The sequence below is a fragment of the Choloepus didactylus genome, chromosome 7 (assembly GCF_015220235.1).
Source record: "Choloepus didactylus isolate mChoDid1 chromosome 7, mChoDid1.pri, whole genome shotgun sequence".
NCBI lineage: Eukaryota > Metazoa > Chordata > Mammalia > Pilosa > Megalonychidae > Choloepus > Choloepus didactylus.
The window spans coordinates 111,966,741-111,992,453 of record NC_051313.1 but is presented as its reverse complement, the minus strand read 5'-3'; the positions used below and the strand labels follow the sequence as shown (position 1 = coordinate 111,992,453).

General features: G+C 39.7%; 1 protein-coding gene across 7 annotated transcripts in view; it reads right to left on the bottom strand.

The window, feature by feature from the left end:
* KIF6 (kinesin family member 6) overlaps positions 1–25,713 on the bottom strand; it is a 448,516-nt gene that overhangs the window by 212,366 nt on the left and 210,437 nt on the right. For 6 of the 7 annotated variants that reach the window (XM_037842874.1, XM_037842876.1, XM_037842877.1 and 3 more), the window contains one exon: positions 22,246–22,464. The exons of the other annotated variant lie outside the window; for it this stretch is intronic. In XM_037842874.1, the coding sequence (XP_037698802.1) occupies positions 22,246–22,464 (219 nt within the window). The remainder of the gene's footprint in view (positions 1–22,245; positions 22,465–25,713) is intronic. 7 annotated transcript variants of the gene reach the window in all.

Genomic DNA, 25,713 nt, shown 5'->3' with positions numbered 1-25,713 from the left:
CCACTGCTGTAGTCCCTGGGTACCTCTGCATCCCTGCTGGTTCTCTTAACCCACACACACCTCTGTAAATAGTTCCTCCCTTAGAAAGCCTCTTCAAAAATCCCAGCTGAGCAAGCCCTCTGCGTCTGTTTCCTATACTGAGATCTCAATTAAAAAACTTTGGATTGAGATGAGGGATAAGCACCTCCCTCCCTCCTCCTTGGGCCAGCAGTAAGAAACTCACAAAGGAAATCCCCCCTTCCAGCCTCTTCAAGCACCCTTATATAGACTCAAGGTGAGTGATGATGGACTAGAGGTAGCAAAATTGGTTTTCACAAACTCTTAACATTATATGTGGGGTTCAGCCTTCCCTGAAAGAACTTATGATTCAGTCCAGGAGCTAGATCTGTAAATTATTTATTGCAATAAAGGAGGAAGTAACTGCTCAATGGAGGTATAAGCAACATACTGTGGGTCCATGGGGGAAAAAAGTGGTGAATTGTGGCTGGTGATGCAATGCCCTGACCCCATCTAGGGAGCGGCAGGGTTGACGTGTGCAGGTGCGTTTGGGTTATGTAGGACATTGGGGATGGCAGCAGTTAGGGGAAGGCAGAGTTGTATGCATATGGAAGATAAGGCTGGGAAAGGAGCTGTGCTGTGGTCAAGAGTGTGAACTTCAATAGGTCGGGGATGGGAACGGTAATTGAACAGGTGAGGGATATCCAGGCAGTCTGTGCTGTAGATTAACGTGGTAGCAGCATGGAAAATTATTGGAAAGAAAGAAACCAATTGCAATAATACAGGTGAGAGATGATTAAATGGAAAAGAAAAGGCTGAGTCCAGAGGGCAGAGGGAGAATTGGTAAGAAATAAGCAACCAACTCAGTTGTGGAGAATTAAGGGGCAGAACGATTCTCAAATCAGGTGAAGTCTTCCTGCCTGGATGACTGCTGATGTCATTCATTGAAGTTGGGAAATATGGGAAGATGAGCTAGGGAAATGCAATGAGTTAAGCTGGGGGCACATTTCACTGAAGGTGCTAATGGAGACACCCTGGGGGTTTGGGCTCTGCTACTTACTAGTGTTATGGTTTGACCCAAGTTATTTAACCTTTCTCCTCCTCAATTCCCTCATCTGTAAAATGAGGACAATAATGCAACTTAGCTCATCGGGTTCTGTGAGGATGAAATGAAATGTGCAAAGGACAAGTTAGCACAGAACCTGACACATAAAAATGCTTGACAAGTGTTGTCATTACAGGTTCATCTCACTAGAAATGTGAGTTTGGATTTCAAGGGAGAGGCAGAGTCAGTGATAGATTTGGAAGTTGTTTCCATAGCGGAGATAACAGGGTTCAGAGAAGGACTGAAATCCTTCAGAGAGAGGGCCGTAGAAGGAGATGACAAAAGATCTGAAACCCAAAGATTTGTGGATGTGTTGTAAGCAGATGCAGAGGGTCCTATCCTTCTCAATAGGCCTCATCTGGTTACTTTTCCAGGGGCTATTGGGGACTGCTTGGCCAACAGTCTGGGAGCGTTATGCATCAGGGAGCTGGCTACTTTTCTTTTCTTTCTTTTTTTTTTGCTGTGAGATTATGTCCTAATACTTGATTCTTCCATTTCTTCCAAAAACTTTTTCTTCTTTTCTCTGTCATGCAGCAACCAGTTGGATGTTTTTGCCAAAAATATTTTAGCCACTTTCTGTAGATATGATACACCTTCTGTCTAATATTTTAGTCCCTAGCAGCCTGGCCTTGGAGACAACCAGAAATAAAACCCTGGAAGGAAGGAGAGGATTGAAGTTGGGAGAGTTCTAGTACAAACTGGAGCAAAATCTCTCACAGTGTGATCCACTTGTTAATAATACAGTTCCCAGGCTCTATCCACGAAGATTCCGATTCAGAACTACTAACAATGATACCTACTTGCATTAAAGTTTGCTAACCAATGGGTTAGAGGGATTGGTTTGAGAAGCTACTACCGCTAACAAAGAAGCCAGTATAAATATTCAAAAAAACCTCTTAAAAAAGATCCTTAGTGACTACAGAGAGACTAAAGGTGGATAGAAACTGTTATTTTAAAAACTAGATTATTTTCCTTTGTTTTAGGATTATCTTTTGTTGTCTAATACAGGGTTTTGTATATGTTTTAATTGCCATCCTTTGTACATCTGCTAGTGATGTGATGGCCAATAAAGAAGGGAGGTAGTTCCAGGTTTTCTGGAAGATATTAGTTCCTACCTTTTCCAGCCCTGTCTGACCTGGAGTCCCCAGGCATCGCCGGCAGCCTACATCTGTCTAGACCATGGCAAGTTGCAGAGTAGCAGCCTTGGCTGCTGAATCTGGGGTTAGTCTCACTCCCTCACACCCAAGTCAGTGTTCCTGGTGGGGAGTGTAGGCACTCGCGTGTCTATCCATCATAGTTTTCCCTTCCTGCCTCCAGGCTGGCACAGGTAAGGGTTTTTAGCCTGGTTTTTGTACTTACTACTTTAGTTTCCCAGTGGAATACAGGCCCACCCAGGACTTCAGTCACCTTGGTTGGGACCCTGGCACCCACCTTAGCTCTTGCAGATCCTTTTAGTGAGAGGGCTAACTCCTGTTTCTTGTACCCCTTAACCACAGGCTTATTGCAAATTGACTGATTATGAAGATCCACAGGAATGTTCCCTTCTTGACTTTGAGTTTTGCCTGACTCATGAAAGGAAGGACACTAAAATTTGGTACTATGAGTCAGGCCCATCTTTATTATTATTATTATTTTTTTCAATTAGTCCCTCAACAATCCAGTGAAGTAGATGTCATTCTCAGTTTTATAGATAAGGGAACTGGGGCTCTGAGAAATTATGTAACTTGTCTAAATTCACACAGCTATCGATGGGGTATTAATGGAGATTCAAACCGAGGTTATCTTACTCAAAACTCTAGTTCTTTCTTCTACACCACAATGCCTGGCCTCTTGGGTGTGTGTGTGCTATTTGCATTTGCCATGATGTGATATCCTACAGGAAGAGGTTCAGATGCTCTGGGACAGTCTAGCGCTAGGTCTGTTTCCCCTGGGGCCTGTGGCACCTGGATCAGGCTCCTCCTACTCCTGCCTACCAGATCCCAGTGTGCCTGAGCCTGCCCAAGTCATGCCAGTAGCAGGTACTGGCAGGCTGACCACGTTTAAACTTTCAGTCACCACAATCCTAGTATGTAGAGGCATCATTATCATGAAGCTAATGAAACTCAAGCTTCAGCGCCCCTCACTTACATGGGCTCCTGGGAGGGCCTTAGTAATACAGGAACATGCTCAGGAGATTTTGTAGAATTTGCAGAAGTAAGATATGTTAATCAAATCAGTCAAGGCTACCGAATCTTCCCACACAGACTCCCTCTCCATCATACTTCCTTTCCAGTTGGGTGGTGCTGGATGACCATGGGCATTTTTAGGATCTGACTAAGGGGAACATTTAGGCTGGGTTTAGAGGGATGTATTTATGTGGTTCTTAGTTGCTTCTGTTTATGCTTATATTTTTGCTAGTGGTCTGGATGTAGGCATAGTCTCTAACAATACATTTTCTTCTCATTCTGCCATCTCACCTGGTGTTGGGACTTGAAGGAACAGGTCCAGAGGTTATACTGTGATATGAACACACCCTATGGCACCCAGCACTGGAGAATTTTGGTAGCAAAATAGCAACAAGGTTAAATGTATGGACACAGAGGTGGGTCTGTGGAAAATTCCTCCAAATCTCATAGCTCATTTATGAAAGAAACACGATGGTGTTTTCCCAAATTTGACAACAATCCCAACAATTTGCACAATATTAACAATGACAAATTGCAAAGCTGAAAAAATATTTTCTAAGCTATCAATAATAAAAGCAAATTTCAACCAACCAAGCTAGAGGAATGATTGTGTAATCTTTCAACTCTCTCTATGGAAAATAATATCACAAAATGGTTATTATATGAAGTGGTGATCAAAGATTATGCAGTGAAAAATGTAAAGAAAAAGTATTATAGAGGTGTGTCAGGTAGTTAATTAAAATATTAAGATATTTTGCTGGATTTTGTTATTTGTTAGTTATTTATAGTTTAATTTCCTGTGATTTGTTTCTTTTCTCATTATTTACATAAATATTCAAGTTAATATCTACTTTTTAAATGCAACTTTATTGATATATACTCACATATCAGATAATCCTCCAAAGTGGACAATCAATGGTTCACAGTTTGTTTCATCATATAGTTTTGCATTCATCACCACAATCAATTTTTGAATATTTTCATTACTTCCAAAAAAAATAGAATAAAAATAAAAAAAGAATACCCAAAACATCCCATACCCCTTATCCCCCCTATTATTTATTTATTTTTTTGTCTTTGTTTTTTTACTCATCTGTTCATACACTGGATACAGGGACTGTCAGTTGCAAGTTTTCACAATTACACAATCACACCTTAAGAGTTATATAGTTATACAATCATCTTCAAGAATCAAGGCTACTGGATTACAGTTCAACAGTTGCAGGTATTTCCTTCTAGCTATTCCAATACACTAAAAACTACATAGGAATATCCACATAATGCAGTAGAATAACCTCCAGAATGACCTCTCAACTCTATTTGAAATAGCTCAGCCACTGAAACTCTATTTTGTTTCATTTTTCTTCTCCCTTCTGGTCCCAGAAGGCTTTCTCAGTCCCACAATGCCAGGGCCAGGCTCATCTCTGGGAGTCATGCCTCACATTGCCAGGGAGACTTACACCCCTGGGAGTCATGGCTCACGTAGTGGGGAGGGCAGTGAGTTTACCTGCAAGTTGGCTTAGAGAGGGAGGCCACATCTGAGCAACAAAAGAGTTTCTCTGGGGATAACTCTTAGGCATAATTATAAGTAGGCTTAGCTTTGCCGTCGCAGAAATAAGTTTTACAAGGGCAAGCCTCAAGATCAAGGGCTTGGCTTATTAAATTGAGAGTCCCTAATGCTTGAGAGAATATCAGGAATTCCTCAGATGGGGAAGTTTATGGGATTCTTGGTGTATTGTTGTTGTTTCCCCTTTTTCTTTTTTTAATTTTTTTCTTTTTCTTTTTTTTTCTCCTCTTCTTTCTTTGCAGAAGAAATGGAAATGTCCTCATATAGATTGTTGTGGTGAATGCATAACTATGTGATTATACCAGGAACCATTGATTGTTACTTAGGATGGATTGTATGGTGTGTCATATCTACTTTCAAATTCATAATTCCATATTGTTTTACTTAAAGAGGGCCCCCAACATTACTGCATAAGCTTTAGGATCCATAAAACCTAGACCTTCCCCTGATAGTGGCATTTACAAAATGGCTGTCTAGACGAAGGGCTGCAACTTGTGAGCACTGACAGTATTTTTCCCCTGTTGTTACTATTGCTGTGATTTTCTCTTTCCTTTGGGAAGTTAAACGGCTCAAATGAAAAGCAAATCCTGTCCTGTAGCTCCCCATTACCAATTACAAACCAGGATCACCCATATAGGCATCCATTAGCATTTAACCAGAAAGGATGATATGAGAGATTAGAAAAGTCAGGAAAACCTCTTGTGTGGAACACAAAATTGGAGAAGGTGGCAATATGTTCTCTAAATGTCTATTAATTATACCATAAAGTATATAAAATTTAATTTTTACATTCCTTAGAATAACCCTAGAATACAAAGAAATGAAATCATTAAATCCCAATGTTTTCCTTGCTAACAAATAGACATAGAAGCCAAATATGATATTCTATAGGAACCAAAAAATCTGATTATCTCACTTATGAAACTACTTGCATGAAGTTTCTAAAAATAATCATCCAAACTCAAGAGTTTCTTTCTGGAGATGATTTTCCCTACTATTTGGTTTAATCATTCTCAGTTTAAAGAAATGGATGGACAAATGGAAAATAACAAAACACTAATTTGAGCATAAAAATTTGATGAATGATGGAAAAACCAGCATTGTTTTCATTGATGATTAAAATGACCAAACCAAGAAAAAGCTTAAATAATGTTATGTTTTGTTTTGTTTTTTACATTAAAATTGTGATGAGACAGATCTGGAATAAAATAAGTGCTCTGAAACCTCTACTGGAAAAAGAAAACTATGAAAACTACTAATCTTTAAACTATACAAAAAATTGCATTGGATTATAATGAGGTAAAGGAAATATTTCAATTATGAGGACTAGATTTCATTCTATACTGAAGTTCTTCTCATAAGCCTGATTCTGTTTATTCAGACATAAAAACTTTTTCACATCTTTATCAAACCTGAATGTCTAGGAACAGAAATGCAGACTTTCATAGTTCAGCAGACTTTAAAAATAGGTCTAGGTTACATCACGAATAGGAGCCACATTGGAAGAGTTCACGTCAAAATAAACCTTCCCCTGGCATCTGAGCTGGGCCAGATAAAACTGGCCTCCTCTGCTCTCCTTTGTGTGCTCGTGTTCACTTGCTCTGGGGCCCAGATGCATTCCTCCCAGCTCTCTCCCACTTGCTGTCCCTTTTCAAGTTCCCTGACCATGATTCCCTTCCCTTTCCTCTTTCTGATTTTGATGCCTATCATTAAATATTTGATACATTTTCCTAAGTAGAAAAACATTTTATTTCCTGACCAGATCTCTCAAACACATCTCTTACATTGTATCTCTTATATGACAACCAGAATACAACTGACAAAATCATCACCAAGTAATGTAGGAGATGCTGTTACTTCATATTTCTCATTACAGAGGAGGGGAGGAAAAGCTGCAAGGGGGCCTTCTCCACTGCCAGCAATCTCAAAAGAAATATCTGGCAGACCAGATTGCTAGGTCAAAATTCCATGACAGTAATTATATCACTATGAGAATATCTAAACCAACTCTGATAAAACCATATGCAGCATTTAAAATGATTGATGTAGATCTGTATGTATGAAAATGGATAAATCTCTAAGACATATAATGGAGTGAAAAAAGTTTCAGGATGATAGCATTTACTAAAATGTAAGATTATTTGTCTATCTATCTATCTATCTATCTATCTATCTATCTATCTATCTATCTATCATCTATCCATCCATCCCCATAGAAAATACATAGCATTATTTTATGTGAATGTATTTGCACATTATATGTGTGTGTGTGTCTATGTATATATATATATATATATATATATATATATATATATATATGCAAAAGAAAGGTCCCATAATCACTGTTATTACTGGGGAAGTGAGGAGAGGATTGGGATTGGGGTGGTTGTCAAAGGAGACAGTGCCATTTGTAAAATTTTAATTTTTTTAAAGGAAAATATGTGTAAGTATTACTTGTGAAACTAAAAATTAAAGGTCCTATGGCATCGTTCTTTTTTCTAAGCTATATGGATACATAGCCACATTGGATACATAGTCGTCTTACAAAACCCTTCTACTGGCTGCACACAGCAAATCTTGGGTCTGTCATTATAATATACTCCACAGTTTTCTGAATCAGTTACCAGAAAGCCAAATGACCAAGGTTGGTCTCCCTGTCCCCTTACTGCTCCCTCTTGACCTCTAAATCCCAAGAGTTATCTGCCAGTTAAATGACAGTTGTACTTGAGTAGGAGTGAGCCCTGGGAGGAGAGGAAGGTAAGAAGAGTAGCCACATTTCAAAGTAGCAAAGTTCATTCTCCTTCCTCTTCACCGTGTCCCTGTCCTTCTCTCATTGACTGGTGCTCCCACTCTCCAGGCCTCCAGAAAACAGTCCTCCATCACTGTTGTATCCCATTCCAGGTGTGTCTTTTCCTCAAATCACCTCAGTTTAACTTAGCCAAGAAAGGAGTTTGATAGAATGAAACTCACTAAGTTAGAATGATGGACATTTCTAGTGTAACCTTATTTAGGTTGTTAACTCATTTACCCAAATGAAACTATAATTGAGGTAATTGGAGCCTTGGGGAGGAGGAGGAGATTTTGGGCAGAGCATCCTTGGCTCTCAGGATAGGTCTTTCCTGTTAGGGATTGGGAAAAGATGGAAAGAAGTAGAGTTATATTGAGAAATCCAACAATGATTGCAGCAGGGATCAGATGACTGTCTTGCATTTTAACCTTTGGCAGATTCAGTGTGTGACAGCAAATAACACAGATTGAAAGGGGCTCCTCTCCTTGGACACATTAGGCATCATCTATGACACTGACACTGCCTGTACTTGGGAAAAAATGGGATTTTAAACTCTGGTGTCAATCTTCTGTAAAACAAAGCCATTCCACAAAAACAGTTAATTGAACACTGAGGCAATGAGTCTGGGGATAATGAGTTCCTGTGGGTTTCATTTGCTAATGGCAAGAATTGATTATTTCATACAGCATACGTAATTAAATTGGAGAAGGGTAATGAGCATTGAATGAGTTATGCAATGAATATGATAATCAATTAGGGTTTTACTTCTGTTTAGAGATTTTTTAAAAAGGGCTCATCTACTGTATATCCAAGACAATATAATCAGTTTAACAGAACTTGATGAGTTCAAAGAAAGCAATAGACTGCTAAATCCTATCCATCTCCATGTAGGACATTATCAAAAAATATCTTGGGCCTCAGTGAGAAAAAGAAACCACATTAGGCAGAGCATCACTTTTCCATTATCTCATACATACCAAATGCTGCTCTGGTCCTGCTTATGTTTACAGAATAAAGTGGGTCAAAGGAATTCATTGAGATCATAAAGAGCAAGAGAGATGCAAACCAGTAGCTATTAGACTTAATGGAATGGAAAAAAAAATGACATTTAACCTATGAGTCAGTAAATCAACCTTTTAGATAGTTCAGGATCAGTAAATATGGGAGGATATTCATTTAATACAGTTCAGACTAATAGGACTAGAAGAGGACAGGATGTACCAGAAAAGCACAGTAAGATGAAGGAGTTGTTATACGGGTGTGTGTGCTGTGTGCTGTGTGAGAGTGTGTGTACATGAAAATACACAGACATACATAAATTTGCACAGTATGATTGATTTGAAATGATTTGGAGTCACTCTGTGTTATCTGAGTTAAGTGATGAGCATTTCAGGCTAATGATTTTAAAAAGCTCAATCACATATCAGTGGATTGCAAAATACTGAGGTGATGTATTTCACTGAGAGTTTTACTGTAATATGAGGAAAAGTAATTGAGCAAAATAGGACTTGACTATACTATAGTCTTGTAAAATGAATATGTCAGGCATCAACTTGTGATTACTAACATAAATTTCTACTGAAAGAAAAAGGAAAAGATACCATGCATGCACTCAAAGTCCAGATGGTGCTTACACATCAGTTAGATCACTGTTTGGTAATGAGACCAGAAGAGCTGCCAATTGCTACATGACACTTCTTGGTCTGACCATTGTTTTGGTACCCATTAAACTCTTGTGGGTGATGTCATTAATATGTTGGAAAATGTCATTCAAACCATCCAGATGGTAAATACTGATTTTCTAGAGAAAGAGGACTACTAAAAAGAGCTCTGTAAACCCATCTTAACAGCACAAATGGAGAAGGGAACCCCAACATCTGAAATCACAGGGTAGCCTTGAGCAGATTTTCCTCATACAGTGAAGATGGGAGAACTTTGGTGTTAAGTTTTAATAGCTCTTGTTGTGTTCATTAACTTCACAAAGGCATTTGATATGCACAGAACTGAGCTCTGGAAGCTACTAAGACTACCTGCCTTGAGAAGTTCATGAACATCCTAGGCAACTGTGATAGTATGGTTGAGCATGTTAGAGAGAAGGTATTTTAACGGAATAAGGTAGTATATATAATAGTTCTGTTTTGGCTTGTCAGCTTGAGGAAACTAATTTCAGAGTATTTTTTGGCATCTAAAAAACTTCCAGTGGAATGGCCACAATATCAGTAGATGTACTGGTTATAAAAGTTATTTTAAAAAAATAACCACCTACAAATGATTGGGCTCTAGGAACATGCTCACAAAAATGTGGAGTTTATCATGCAATGCCTTGAGGTAGCACCAGGCATTAACGATAAATCTGAAGAATAAATAGCTAGAGCCAGTAGTACCAGGTGAACTCTGTGTAACTCAAACTGTTTGCTGTCCAATGGGTTTTCCCAAACAGGGTTTGTACCAGTTTGGATATATTATGTCTCCCCAAAAGCCATATTCTTGTGGGAGCAGACATATTAGTGTTGATTAGGTTGGAATAATTTGATTGAGTATTTCCATGAAGATCTGACTCAACACGTTTGATTGAATTATTTCCATGGAGATATGGACTCCACCCATTCAAGGTGGGTCTTGATTTAATCACTGGAGTCCTATAAAAGAACTCACAAACAGAAGGAGCAGAGCAGCTGAGAGGGATATTTTGGAGAGAAGCTAAGAGCTGACACTGAGACTGACACTTGGAAATGCTTGGAGATGCAGACAGAAGGATGTCTGGAGATGTTAAGCTAAGAGATGAAACCCAGAGTTTGCCCTTGGATATGCTAAGACAGGATCCCCAGGCACTTAGTGAGAAACCTCCTGGGAGAAAGAACCAAGAACGCACAGGAGCTGAGACACAACCCGGGATCAGCAGGTGCCAGCCACATGACTTCCCAGCTAACAGAGGTTTTCTGGACACCATTGACCATCCTTCAGTGAAGGTATCTTATTGTTGATGCCTTAGTTTGGACACCTTTGTGGCCTTAGGACTGTAACTTTGTAACCAAAGCCAATCTGTTTCTAGTATTTTGCATAATGGTAGCGTAAGCAAACTGGAACAGGGTTCTATAGAACACAGGCATCCTGTGAGATGTTGACAGGTGTTCTGAGATAAAAGAGTTCCATAATCAATGGTCTGAGAAATGCTAGGTGCTATAGCATCCCATTTCCCTTCTAGGTTCAAAATCCTGGAATTCCACTAGTCTGGGAAGAAACAGACGAGGGCCAAAGCTGGCAGCATTTGGCGCTAATACCACATGAAGCTCAAAACTTGCAGCAGTCATGCATGCTAAAGAACCTACATAGACCACCCCCTCCCTCACCCTTGCTACCCACTGCTCTTCTGGAGCAGTTTCTTAAAGTTTACTTACAAATTCCTATAACAAAGCAACATTATACACAAAGAAAAGGATCAGGGGTAGGGTTGCCATACAAAATACAGGATTCCCAGTTAAATGTGAATTTCAGATAAACAACAAATCATTTCTTTTTAGTTTAAGTATGTCCCACATATTGCAAGGGACCTATTTATGCTAAAGAAATATTTGTAATTATCTGAAATTCAAATGTAACTGAGTGTCCTCTATTTTTATTTGCTTAATCTGGCCTAGCCAAAGGATAGTTTGTCTATCAGTTTCAGAACAGTGCTCAACACAACACAACACAAAGACCCAAGACTTTGAGAAAATGGGTAGCTGTAGGATGCCTGAGAAATCTCTGTTCACCAAAATGAAGTACAATAATAAAAAGCAAAAGAACTTAACAGATCAAATGAAACATAGCTTCAACCAGTGTAGCCTAACTAGAAATTATGGAAACAGAGGAGGAGACAATCATCCTGAAATGCAGCTATAGGAGGTAAAGTAGTATTTCTGAGTAAAGCTTTGTTGCTGAAGGAGTTTAAGAGGCAATGAAAGGCTTTTCAAACAATGACCAAAGTTCTAGTCAAAGGACACACTTTACATTTGTACAGTGGGGAAAGGCTTATTGTTCCCAGTCACTCCTGCCCCACACATATATACTTATTGCAACAAATATTAATAGCTTAATCATAAACATGAAAATCAGCTAAACCTATCTGTACTAGGAGCAGAATGGTGAATCCTGGTTTTGATTGTCAGAGCAATTGATAGCTGTTTTATAAAGATAATGTCTGATGCTACAAATAAATTCAGGGTTCATCTATCATGTTTCCAAAATACGTTCCCTGCTGAGCACACTGACAGAAACCATTTTCATCTTTGTTGGTATAAGTCCCAGAAAATAATATTTGAAAAAAGAACTGCTGATGGAATTACCAAACTCCAGGGTGAAGGCAGACGCTATAGTACAATGTAATTATTGTCTCTCATCACAGGATGATGTCTGATTTCATTCGGGTTATAGGGAAGTAACAGAGCTAACATTGCCAGATAGGAGGTTTAGGGATTCTCAGCTCTGTGCTTGGCCCAATTAAACAGACCAGAAAAGAATCTCCTTGATTCAAACTCATTTGTGTTGTATTAGTGTCTACATGTTATCTCTAGAGATGGCTCTGAGGAGACCTCTGAACAGTGAAGATATATTTAGGAGCTTACAATTTAAGAAATACAATACCAGATTTATAAATATCTGATTTAGGAATGACCCTTAGCTACGAAGCCACAACACTCCTGCCACTGATGCAAGAATGGCCCCACCCATGGGTACCCCATCCCTGGGAGAATTGCTCCTGCTGCTGCTGCTGCCAGAGCCAACTGGAGGCAACCAGGACTCCATCAAAAGAGGAGCATGTGGGGGCCATACCAACACCTCCCTAACAATTTGGGGGAACTTTACAGAGTGAGAGTGCATGCATGCAAGAGAATTTAATGCCTTTCCAAGTCTTTCTGTGTGATGTCTTAGTCCTAACCTTCAAAGAGTCCTGTGAGTCCACTTAAAGTGGAGCATTTCAGGAGCCAGATAATCTTCTCTCCCAACCCCACTCTACCACATCATCCAGCGTGAGTTCATTTCAAAGGGATTTATCACAAGCATATCATTTAGAAACCAATGAGAGACTGAATCTGCTATACTTATCAGGCCTGTAACCTCAAGGATAATCAATCTTCCTATGACTTTTTATCCCTGTCATCTTTTAGCCACCCACAAAATGCAAGCCCCTCCAGGCGACTGTCATCTCACATTTTATTCTGTACTTCCTTGCCCTACCTCTATCTCATCCCACTCATTCCTCCTTCCACTCCTGTTCTCCCAGAGAAGCTGTTCTACTCTGATCTCTGGACCCCTCATTCCATTGTAATCAAAATCTCCCACATCCTCAACATTTTCATAGAACACTCCCTTCAGCTCCTTCCCTTCACTGAAATCTGACTTTCTCCTCAAAGATATTGCCTTTGCAGGAGCCCTCTCAAGTAGAGGAAGTTCATTCTCCTATAATGCAAATACCTGAGGGACTGGAGAGAGTGTTGGTGTTCTTCTGGTTCCCTGATGCCATTTCAAAATCACTGATTTTTACATCAAGGCAAAAGATTTCCCTCCTTTGAGCTTTGTGCCTTTTGGTCTGGCTAGCTATTCTCTCCATTGCTGTACTTGGTAAGTATTGGTCCAATGAATGAACAAACCACTCAGCTTCCCCAAGCAGACTTGAGCTCCTGGCTCACAGTTTTCCTTTCCACCCCATTTCCTTCCAATATCCTGGATGACTTCAACACCCACAAAGAAAATCCGTTTAACAACCCTAGCCTCAAAACTCCTTGACCTTCATTGACCTGTTGACCATTTCTATCTCTACTTCCCTGCCTCCTACTCTTCAATCTGGTGCAGTGAGCCTTCTGCCCCTGCATGCTTTGAAAGTGCTTTGGCAAATGTCACTGATGACTTCCCATGCAAATCCAAAGGACTCTTCATAATTCTCATCTTAGTTGACCACTCTGTAACATCCGATAATGCTAACCACATCCATCTCCTTGAAACTCAACCCCTAGACTGGCATCTGAGATTTTGCTCTCTCCCAACTCTCTCTTGGCTTTCACAGTTCTCCTCTGCTCATTCTTCTGCCTTAACCCACTTTATCAATATCGGGGTTCCTAAGTGCTCTGCCTTTAGTCCTTTTTTTCTCTCTTTCCTTGCTACCCATATCCTTAGACCACATTATTTACACATTATCTACATTGGCTACAACGAGCCAATGATACTCACATTCACATCTCCAATTAACCCCTTTTCTTGAGGATTAAAGCTATGTATTCTCTAGCTTAGACATTCTCATTTCATATTCATTCTCAACATATCCATAATTTAATTTGCTTCTCTTCATGGTTTTCACTACCTTGGTAAATGACACCACATCCATCCAGTCTCCCAAGCCAGAAACCTGGGAGTAATCCCAGATTGTTCATCTCACCTCCACTCCAGTTAGTTGCAAGTCAGTTCTATTTCCTAGGTACCTCAAACACTTTCCTCATCTTTTCATTCCCTACTGTGGCTGGCTTGGTTCAGGCCCTTATAATTTCTTACCTTGGCTGCAAATACAACACCTTATTCTCTCCAGTTTCCAATTAACTTAGCACATTACTGTAGTGATCTTTCTCTAATGCCAATCTGACCATGTTATTCTCCTCTCTAAAAGCTGTAGCGGCTCCCTACTGCCAAAAAAATATGCTAAATTCTGAAGCATGGCTTTTAAACTTCTTATGAGCTGGTGTTTCTTCAGCTTTATTTTTTGCTAAACACCATCCCATCCACATAAATCCTACAATCCAGACAAACCAAACACTTGCAACATCACAAACACACTATGTGTTCCATACCTCCATACCTTTTTTAAGATGTTTCCCAGGTTGCAATACCTTTCCTTTTCTTCCCTCTTCTATTCATGCTACCGGGAAAAATGCAATTACTCTGTTCAAGGACCACCTCTTCCATACAGGTTTCCCTAAACCTCCAGGCAGAATTGACCATCCTTCTCCCATGTCCCGTGACATCCTGAATTCATGTCTAACATAGGTCCTCTTCCAGATTGCAAACTTCTTAACAAGGACTGGATCTCATTCACCTTTTAATCTCCAGCCCCTAGCACATGCTTGATACATAGCTTAAATTCAATGATTGTTAAATGACTTAATAGGAGCCACTGTTCCTGTTGCTATGGACAACCTTTATACTTCCCAGAGTCTCTGTAGTGGAATGTCTTGTATTCCCCGTGCCATCTATAATAGCACTATAATTCACATGTTCTATAGAATAAATACATGGTCAGTGAAAAAATAATTCTTTATTCCCAAGTCTTGTGTGTGTGTGTGTGAGTGGGCGTGTTGGGAAGGGAGAGAAGGTGGGTGGAAGGAAAGGAAGGAGGGAGAGGGAGAGGGACAGGGAGAGGGAGCGAGAGCGCTTCTGTTCCCCATGCCAGGGTGACAGGTCATGTGCTCCCAGGCATCCAAAGTAGAAATGAAGAATGCATTTTGTCATGAAAAAAAATGTTAAAAATACAGATTAGATCCCCTCATTCCTATATTCATTTAGCTTTATAGGTTATTAGCACAGAATTACATTATGGTCTATAAAGCTATATAATTCAGCTAAAGTAAGGGCTACATTGGAATCTTGTGGTGGATGCTGTGATGTGCCACCCAAGTATCCCTTCAAGAATAAAGGACTTGTTACTCCATCTGCTGAGATCACACTGGCAGAAAGCCCTCACCTATCAACCCCATTTGGGGATTTTTTTCACCAGCTGAAAAGAACTCCCTCACTTAAAGTCATGTCTCCTTCCAGGGGCAGGCCTGTATCCAGTGACTGTCATCATTAGGGTATTAAGGCCCTGTCCCCTTGACTCAACTCAGGGCAACTCTGAAAGGCCCTCCTAGCTCTTGAGCCCTTCATTTGAGAGAACAACTCAACATCTTCCTCCACCAAATCCTCCTTCTGTCCTCTCACTTTCATAATGTTCATTCCAAGAGCACTCCCTAAAAAACATCCATCTCAGAATTTGCTTCCTGGGGAACCCAACCTACCTTTATATGGGAAAAAGCAACCTGATATAAAAACAATGAATTGACAAATTAATTTTTAATTCAGTGTTTACTAAAATGAAAACGACCTGTGTTCTTATTCGGTCTTCATGTGCATGATCCTTTATTCTAGAGCCAAAAGATAGGGCTCCCATGCCCAGGTCCACCCTTAACTTTCCTGTTGCATAGAAGTAAAGCACTTGAGACAATTGATCTTCCACGATTGTTTGGTTTGGGTACTCTACTAGACCTGAGTGGAATGCCCTTTCCCTGGACAGTTTTTGAAAGAGGTTTAAGAGGTTTGGGGGTATTGCTCCCACTTGAATAATATATTTGCTTCATCAGGCTATACCCAACCTACTTTATGGACATAACTGGATATAAATATGTTTCACCCCAAACTTCAGGGCAAGATGAGAAAAATGGCATTACCACAGAGTATGATTCCTCCTATAACCAGTTGGGGAGAGAGGATGTTGGTTTGCATTTTACCATTTTTCTGTCACTGATTCTAGAACAATACTCATTCATACCGATAAAAATAAACAAGTAAACAACCCAACAATGAACTTCTTTCAGGTTCATTCCATCTGGCTATAATTTTCTCTACCTTCTCATCCTCACTGTCATTAGCAGTCCTCCCTTCTAGTCATTTCCCTGATTTCACTGAGCCCATGTTACCAGGTTCATGGTCTTTCCAGCCACCACCTTGGGTGATTTCATCATCCATAAGGAATAAAAATTTGTTCTAGTTTGCTAATGCTGCCGGAATGTAAAACACCAGAAATGGATTGGCTTTTATAAAAGGGGGTTTATTTGGTTACACAGTTATAGTCTTAAGACCATAAGGTGTCCAAGGTAACACATCAACAATCTGGTACCTTCACTGGAGGATGGCCAATGGCATCCAGAAAACCTCTGTTAGCTGGGAAGGCATGTGGCTGGTGTCTGCTCCAGAGTTCTGGTTTCAAAATGGCTTTCTCCCAGGACGTTCCTCTCTAGGCTTCAGCTTCTCTCCAAAATGTCACTCTCAGTTGCTCTTGGGGCATTTGTCCTCTCTTAGCTTCTCCGGAGCAAAAGTTGGCTTTCAAAGTCCATCTCAAAAATGTCTCTGTAAGCTGAAGCTCCTCTCTCAGTTCCAGTGCATTCTTCAAAGTGTCCCTCTTGGCTGTAGCTCTTCTTCAAAATGTCACTCACAGCTGCACTGAGTTCCTTCTGTTTGTCAGCTCACTTACATGGCTCCAATGAACAAGGCCCACCCTGAATGGGGGGACCACACCTCCATGGAAATTATCTCATCAGAGCTATCACCTACAGTTGGGTGGGGCGCATTTCCATGCAAACAACCTAATCCAAAGGTTCCAACTTAATCCCCACTAATATGTCTGCCCCACAAGATTGCCTCAAAGAATATGGCTTTTTCTGGGTAACATAATACATTCAAACCAGCACAGTATCCTTTTTACCAAACTACTCTCTGCTTTTTTGATACCTCTAGTCCTTTTAATCCTCCACATGTTTGGAATCTGTGTTCCAATTTCTGACCATACCGTCTTTCCCAAATTGTCTGGAATCACTGGCTAGCTGGACTACTGTCTTGCAAGAGCCCCCAACTATCTAGGCTCTTTTCTTTGAGCATTCATTACACCAAAAGACAGTTCTATCTACTTGTTATCACCCCACTGGATTAAAAGCTCATAGATGGTGACTTCCAAGTTAGTTAATTAATCAGTTAAAAATGGCACACATGGGTGCTCATGGGTATCTGCTGAATCCAACTGAATGTCTAAAGTTGAGTCCCATCTTAGGCTGAATTGCTTTCCTTTAGAAGACACACTGACATTTATTTGTTTGTTCACTTTTTAAGTTCGAAGACATTATTGGGATCACAAATACTACTAGATAAAGTAAACAATATTAGGGAGTAGGTAAGTATGAGCCTTGATTTTGGACCTGAAAGCAGAGAGCTGTTCTTTTTCTCTCTCTCTTTCTAGTTCTTTTCGGTTGCCATTTATTCATTTCATGTAATCCACAGACTTTTCAAATAGAAGGGATACAAAGATGAATTTCTCAGAGGTAGCATTCAGAATAAACCTTGGCTAGCCATTTGGCATTACTGTGCTCTGCAGAAGTGCAACCGGCCACAGAGTTCTCTGGTTATTCCATGGGTGAGTTTTGCCTCTATCAACTTTCCCTTGAGCTTTTCTTTTCACCTTAGTGGAGGGTTGGGTATATTAAACCTTTATAACAGCAACCTTTGGTCCATAGGGCAATCCTTTTGAGTAACAGTAAAGCAAACTCCAAGAACCAACTCTAGGTTTGAAGCAGCTTCCCAGGGATGCGACCACTCCCCTGTTCTCGTGCATCATTATTGCCAGGAGCATGTAGAAAGCCAGGAAGAGGAGAAGAAACAGAGTTGTCCTTTATGCCATTAAGAGCTGTTGTAGGGCTCCCTCCACAGTATCTCTTCACGTTCATCATCTCTTTGCCATTTCCATTACTCCTATCTTGGGTCTAATATGTTATATCTTAAATCATTTACTTGGTCTCAAGGTACCTTCTCTCTAATATACCCTAAGAAGTGCTTCCAGAAATACCTCCCCAGAACATAGCTATCGCCATGCCTCCTGTGCTTTCCCTTGCAACCAAATGAAGAAAATTCCCTGGCCTGGCATTCAAGGATCTCTATTAAGATGGCCCCATCCATTCAATAAAGAAAAGTAAGAAATTAAAACAATATGAAAGCATATAAAGTTTAAAAAGGGCAGTTTCCATATATTCCTCTACTCTTTTCCCTGAAGCAACCATTCTAACAATTCCCCTCTCATTTTCTCTAGCTTTATTTCTTCTGACTTCCTGTACATATCCAAGACTCCTGCTAAACAAATCTTGCCATTCTACATGTTTTCCTTGCTTTCCTGTCCCAAGCCTTTGCTCACATTATTCCTTAAACCTGGAATGTTATAGAATGTTTTCCCCTCCATTTTTGAATATCCAAATTCTACCAATCCTTTGAGCTCTAACTTCAATTTCACCTGCTCTATGAGGCTTTTTCTGATCTACATATTAAAGGTCTCCCTTCCCCTTTGAATTCCCAAAGCATTTCTTCTGGACCCTGCTTGTGGCACTTGTTATTTTATTCTATGTTTTTTGGATACAAAGCTAGTTCCCCATATTTGTCTGTAAGCTCCCAGAGCCAGAGATCATTTCTAATTTCACCTTGGTGCCCCCTACAATATCTACCTTGGACTCTTCCAGGGGCACAGTGGGGATTCAGTAAATTCTCAGAGTGAGTATGAGAAAAGAGCCTCTAGCCTCCATTCTGAGCCTTGGCTTTCAATTCACCTTTTACAATTCCAGCAACATTATCTGCAATGTCAGTGGGTTCTGTAGCATCTCAAACAGTTAAAGGATGCAGTGAGTCATAGGGGTTGTGGAATACTGACTGGTTCCAGGTGACTATTTGGAACACTCAGAGAACTAAAACAGAAAAAACAAAACCCCACAAAACCCAACCCCAACTTTAAGACTGCTGCTATTTTAAAGAGAACAATATGACTCTTTTCAAACTTTGGAGCTGAACAATCCCTCTCATTATTTTAGTGAAACCCAAACAGGCATTTAAACTCCCAGACAACAACATAAAGCCCCAAAGCCCCTAACCTTTCTCTGGTTTTGCAAAGACTGTGTAGTGCTCTCTGAAGAACCATGAATTCTATTCCATTTTATTTTAACACAAGACATTTGAAAGGGGTCATTTTCAGCATAATGTGGGGGTGAACGGAAGAGGAAGGTGGTCATCAAAGGGAAGAGAGTTTCATACAGACTCAGTGGAAGATGGTCAAATTTACTTGCTTTGTATATTGAAAAAAAATCCCCGAGATGGTTAATGGAAACTGACAACACCTATATAAAGCAGAAATGCTTTCAAGACAACATGCTTACCAATTTTTTGCATTTGTTTTAGCTTACACAGGCTTTTTGTATATAAAGTAATGCAATAAAAGCCTAATTATCTAGAATCTTAAACACAGTAGTGAACTATCCCATTACCTGTTGTTTTGCAACACTGATTTATCGACAGCAATTTTAATCCTACTTGGAATTTTACCAAAAAAATAAAATGTCCCCCAATGATTTCTCCTACAAATGCATAAATCATTATCAGTCCATTTTAAGCTTTCTCCTATTTAAAGTTATTGCTAGAACTATATCCAATGACAGTTAAAACAACTCAAAAACCCTTTCAAATATAAGGCTCTTCCCCAAAACTCTTTTACCTCATTCATACTTGGATTTTATGGACAATTTCCATTATTCTTTATGATTTTCTTTTCAAGTAAACTTAATTCATTCTCCAAACAAAATTACAGTCTGTCTTGATAGCAATATCAAGGGAGAAAAAGAGCTACTGAAAAAGTTGCCTATAATTATGAGGTTGGAGAGAGATTATGAGATGCTGTGGGGAAGAAGAATTATGAGACGGGAGATGGTGTGGGCAAGAAGAAATAGAAATAGTAAAAGTCTGGCACACAGCAAGGGGCGGGACAGCAATATCTGAGGCCGTTCTACTTGGGCACAATAGTGTATGTCTTTGGAAAAGGCCAATAAACAGATTTCTTTCCATCATAAGCCATGGAGCTCTAACCTTTCATTTCAGTGGAGATGCCAACTCTGATTCTCCATTGCCAACAATGCCAGGGCTGGGGGGGGGGCACTGTTCCTTGTCTGCATGAAGAACCCCCAAGCCATCCAGAGACCTGGGAGCCAATCCTCATGTTTACTACCCCCATATCCAATTTATCACCAAGTCCTGTCCACTCTCTCATCTACATGTTTCTGATTCTTTTGCTACTCTCTCATTCACCACCCTTCTTTCTGGACCACTACAATGGCCTCTTAACTGGTCATGTGGTCTTTGTGTTCTACACCAATCTGTTCTGCACATGGCAATCAGTTTGTTTCCCCAGCTTCTCACTTTCCAGATCCTACTCATTCCTTGCTTTTCTTCTTCTTTCTTTCTTTCTTTCTTTCTTTTTTTTTTTTTTTAACTTCCTGGAATATTCTTTTCCATGTCAAAATCCCTGAAAGCTGTTCAAGCTATTTCCTCTTCTGCAATATTCCTTCCAGCAATTTTGCTTACCTTTTTGGATCTTACTGGTCTTAATTTGAGTTAGGGTACCCTGGAATGTGCTCCCACAGTAATGGACAGGTATAATTTGTAATCAACTGTTCAATGGCACTCTTCTCTGCCAGGTTGTGAGTGCTGTGACATCAAAGACGGTGTTTATCCATGCATGTCCTCATTAGTGTTATGGGGGTAGAATGAGAACATATTGCATAGAATAAGGATTAAATGAGTTAATTCAATTAGAGCACTTAGAACAGTGCCTGATAACACATCAGGGCTATGTAGTTTTAGTAGTCAGCTAAAACTACAGAGCCTAGAACCAGGTATGTGCTCATTAAATATATGTTGAATGAGAATGACTGAATGGATGGATGAGCTAATGAATTTATCAATCCACAGGGCCTTTTTTTTTTTCCCCAACTCCCTGTTATCCATTATAGAGTACAGTAGAGCTGTATGGAAAACAATCACAGAGAAGTATCAGTGCTTTTCACCACTTACTGCCATCATAATAAACAGTAAAATTAGCATTTTGGGTTTCCTCAGATTATTAATGTATTCTGCTGTGTTACTGAAGTAATAGACAAAGCAAGGAGATTTGGAATTAAGAGGTTAACGGAATATAATATTACAAAATATACTTCACGTTTCTCAATCTGTCTATATTAAATTAAAACTTGTCTTCTTAATGAGTACCATACTCTTTATTTCCAAGGTAAATCCTTCAGAAAACCATGCCTGTAAGGTAGTCCATGCCAACAAACATTTATAAAAAAAAATTTTTTTTTTTGCCGAAAAGGGAAGCTCTCTGCCCCCTTGTTCTAGTACATCCCATAATTCAGATTTCTCAATGTCTTCATGTGACTGTACAAATCACTCTGCTGGTTTAAAAGAAAGAGAAATGTACATCAACAGAGCTTGGCTTCTAGTATGGTTCTGTAGTAGTGGTACTGACACTTATTGAAAACTGGATATAGGGAAAGTGCCTATGAGTTGGTCCAGCCCTGCCAAATCCTATTATCTGACAATGTTTTGTTAATTTATTTTCTTGTAAGACAAACTGATAATATTTCAAATTATTTTCCTGCAGATAGCTCATTTGGACTTAAAAAAAAAAAAAACACTGCATCATCCCATCAGTAACCCAACATCTGTCCTTACTCTTTCCCTCTTAGAGCAAGATTTTTGTTCCTTTTCTCTAAAGTTAACTTTTCTACCATTGCCCTGGACCCATCTATTTCCACTTCTGAACTTTGTGAAAATTCATACATTGTCTTCTCAATTTCATACATTGTTCTAAGTTCAGTCATCAATTTCGGAAACTGGTATTTAATTTAGAAGATGTGATAGTTATGAAAAATATTTCTCACAAATATATTGTTAGAGCCTTCATCCTTGCATATTTAAAACTAAAGGATGTCATATTGAAATCCATTAATGACAATGAGAAATGCTGGAAATTTATTCAACTGACCTGTTTTTTTGTGGAGCAAACTGGATCTGTATCCCAAAGTGCTGAAGTCCTGAGTCTGTCTGGGAGCTGAGAATAGCAAGTTCTTCTGACTTTCTTCCAGGTTCCCAGGAGGAAATGGTGAGCTCTGTGAGTATCTAAATTCACATCTATCCGTGCTTGATAAGTGAAGAGCATCCTGAGCTTTCTTCTTTTCCTTTTTTAACATATTGACCAGAATATCTGAAACTTGATTTAAGGATTTAGGTTCGCATACCAGATTATAATGATCAAAACACTAATGTTCCAAATGAGATTACTATTCCAAATGAGATTTGTTATTTGTCACGTGGGAAAGAGTGACTTTAGGAAGTCTTCAACTTCCTGAAGTCATTTATTCCGTTATGGACAAGTTAGGGGGTTAGTAGTCTTTCAATGTGGCACCATTATATGGAAAATTAGCAAACCCAAAGGCCTTTAAAATGTTAGATTTAAAGTAGTGAAGCCATATAAATTATATGAAAGAGTTTATAAAAAGTAAAATGAACACCAAGTAGTTTATGCAGGGGATGGAGCTATATTTATACAACTGTGAGTAAAGAAGTCTTTACTCTGGGAAGATCAGCTCCTCAACCAAGAGCTGTTCAGGAGGTGATGGGAGGGCTGGAGGAGGGAGAATGGTAGATCAGTCAAATCAGTCCTGGGGACAGTACGGTGACAAATGTGCAGTCAGAGCACCCCCACATCCAACACACGCTGCTTAGTTAGAGCACATTCAAATGGGATTGAGTGTCACTTTTTAAAAGCAGTTTTATTAAGAATATATTCACAATTTTTATTTTCAAGTCTCTATTTTTGGTCCCAAATGGAAATGGAAATAAGTGAATTATTTGCATAGATATAACATTTTTAAATGAAACTTTTGTGGGTCATTTGGATATACCAGTATTACTGATGATTAGCAATCAAATCATTCCATTCCTCCCCACTTCACTGTTGATTCTGGATTCAAGATGACTAGAATGCTAAGACTTTTTGCCCATCTACTAAAAGGAAAGACTCTAATTCCTTTTGAGAATCTCAGACTCCAATTGTATTTGCCATGAGATGAATCCACAGTCTTCACCACCTCTTGAGATATCTTCATTAAAATAGGAGTCTAAGATGTTAGCATGGAGGAAATATGGGGATGGTATGGGAGAGGAGTGTGCTACCCAGGAAGGAGGGGAGGCACCCAGAGTATACCTGGGTAAGTAACATGGAAATCATTTGTTCTCCATCTTCCTCCTCAACTTTGATTTGATCCTTTTGGTGACTCTGGAAGCATGATCAATTTTTCTCTCACAATCTCTGATTGTGGCTGCCATTCAAATAAGTTGTACTTTCCTAAGGTGTTCACAACTTCTTCAGTGTCTGGGCATTAGCCTGGCAGACAACAGGGCTCTTTTCAGATCTCCCACTCCTCTTTATATGGAATTGATTATTGATAACATTGTTTCCACTCATTCATTCACTCATTCAGCAATATGTCTTGGAACTTGTACTATGTGCCAGGCACTAGTCTAGGCACAGGGACAGAACAATGAAAAGGCAGACTAGGTTCCTGTTCTCATGAAGCAGACATCCTACTGGAGAAAGTCAATTCTCTCTCTCTCTCTCTCTCTCTCTCTCTCCCTCCCTCTCTCTCTCTCTCTCTCTCTCTCTCTCACACACACACACATACACACACACACACACACACACACAGCCATCAGAGAATAAGTATCAACTAATTTTAAAAAGGTCAAAAATGAGTGACTGGGTGGCCACTCTACATGGGTGTTCAAGAAAGGCCTTTCTACGAGTGACATTTAGCTTAGATCTGAATAATATGAAGAAACTAGCAAGAAGAAAAGCATTGAAGCAGAAGGAATGGCTAGTGTTAAAGCCTTAAGGAGAAACGAGCTTGGAAGTGTTAGAAAATGGGCGATTTTACACACAGAGGACGTTTTTTGGTTTTTATAACTGGGGAGGGGGTGCTACTGGTATCTAGTGGATAGGGGCCAGGAATGCTGTTAAACATCCTACAAGGCAAGGACAGCCCCCACACTAGGAATTATCCAGCCCAAACTGTCATTAGTGCCAAGGTTGAGAAACCCTGGGTTAGAAGGACAACAAAAAGGTCATTGTGACTGGAGCGTCACATGCATGGGGAAGAGGGGTTTGAAAAGAAGTCAACAGGGTAGGCAGAGGCAACATCATGTAGGGCCTTGTAAACTGGGGCAAGGAGTTCAGATTTTATTCTAAGTACAATGGGAAGCCTCTGGAAGATTTTAATCGGAGAAACAATGTGCTGTGATTTACATTTTATAAGCACACAATGCAAATCTGTCTTCTTTGCTGCCTTCCTTCTTCCCACTTTTTCTGTCTTCTCTCTGCTCATTTCCATTAACTTAGGCCTTTGTTGGTGCCAAGTGCTGTGCTGGGTACAACTAACACCCTGTTTTATGCTTTGTGAAGAGGTGTCTGTACTTTGGCAATGATACCATTTTTACTCCCTTTCTAAGAACATTCAATGTCACTCACTGTCATTTGGGTTGTAACACTATATTTTGTTGCACTCAAGTTTTAGCACTTTTTTTTTCCTGCAAGCCGTATCTTCTCATTCTCCCTATCATAGTCATCTTAGCCTTCTGGGTTCCATGAAGAAAGATACAAAAATATCGTCTAACCTGACTAAGTAACTATGAAATTTCAAGAGACTTTCTTGGTTATTAGCCCTTGATAAGTGCTGGGAATGATTTAATGCACATATTAAATCTTAGCTGCTAACTTTTTAAAATTCCGATTTTGCCCATTGTCTACATAATCATAGCTTCCTTTATGTAATGTTCTATGGTGTACAAAGCACTTTCCAATTTGTTATCTTATCAGCTTTGCTCAGCACTGTGTGCCTGGCAGGGCAAATACTAGATTCCACTCCTGAAGAATAGGAAACAGCTTCATTGAGTTTAAGTAGTTATAGTGCAAATAAATGAAGGGCTAGGATTTCAGTCCAGAGTTTTGAGCTTTAAGTTCAGTACTCTTTCCACCATGCCTCCCTATATGCCATCATTTTGAATAAGAGCCTCACATGGAAGGAACCGTGTTGGAGTCATTCACAGTCAATAAAAAATATTGTGGAGCCCTACATGAGCAGAGGAACCTGGGATTTACCACAGTGAAAGGGGGGGATGACGTATGTCTCTTTCCCTATTTTTAAAATAAACACATATGAACAAGCCTGGACTGTTCCCTCTCCGTCATATCTCATTTCATCCCTCCTATATTCATAGACATTCATAAGCCCAGAAGAGGATTAAGAAGTTGGTAGGAGTATTTAGGGGAGAAGATTCTAGACTAGGATCCAGGCCAGGGAAAGGAAAAGAAGCAGAGCTCAGACTGGGTCTGGGGCCAGGACTGAGGTCCAGGCTGGGACCATTCCTGGAGATGGATAGGGTAAGAGTGAGGGAA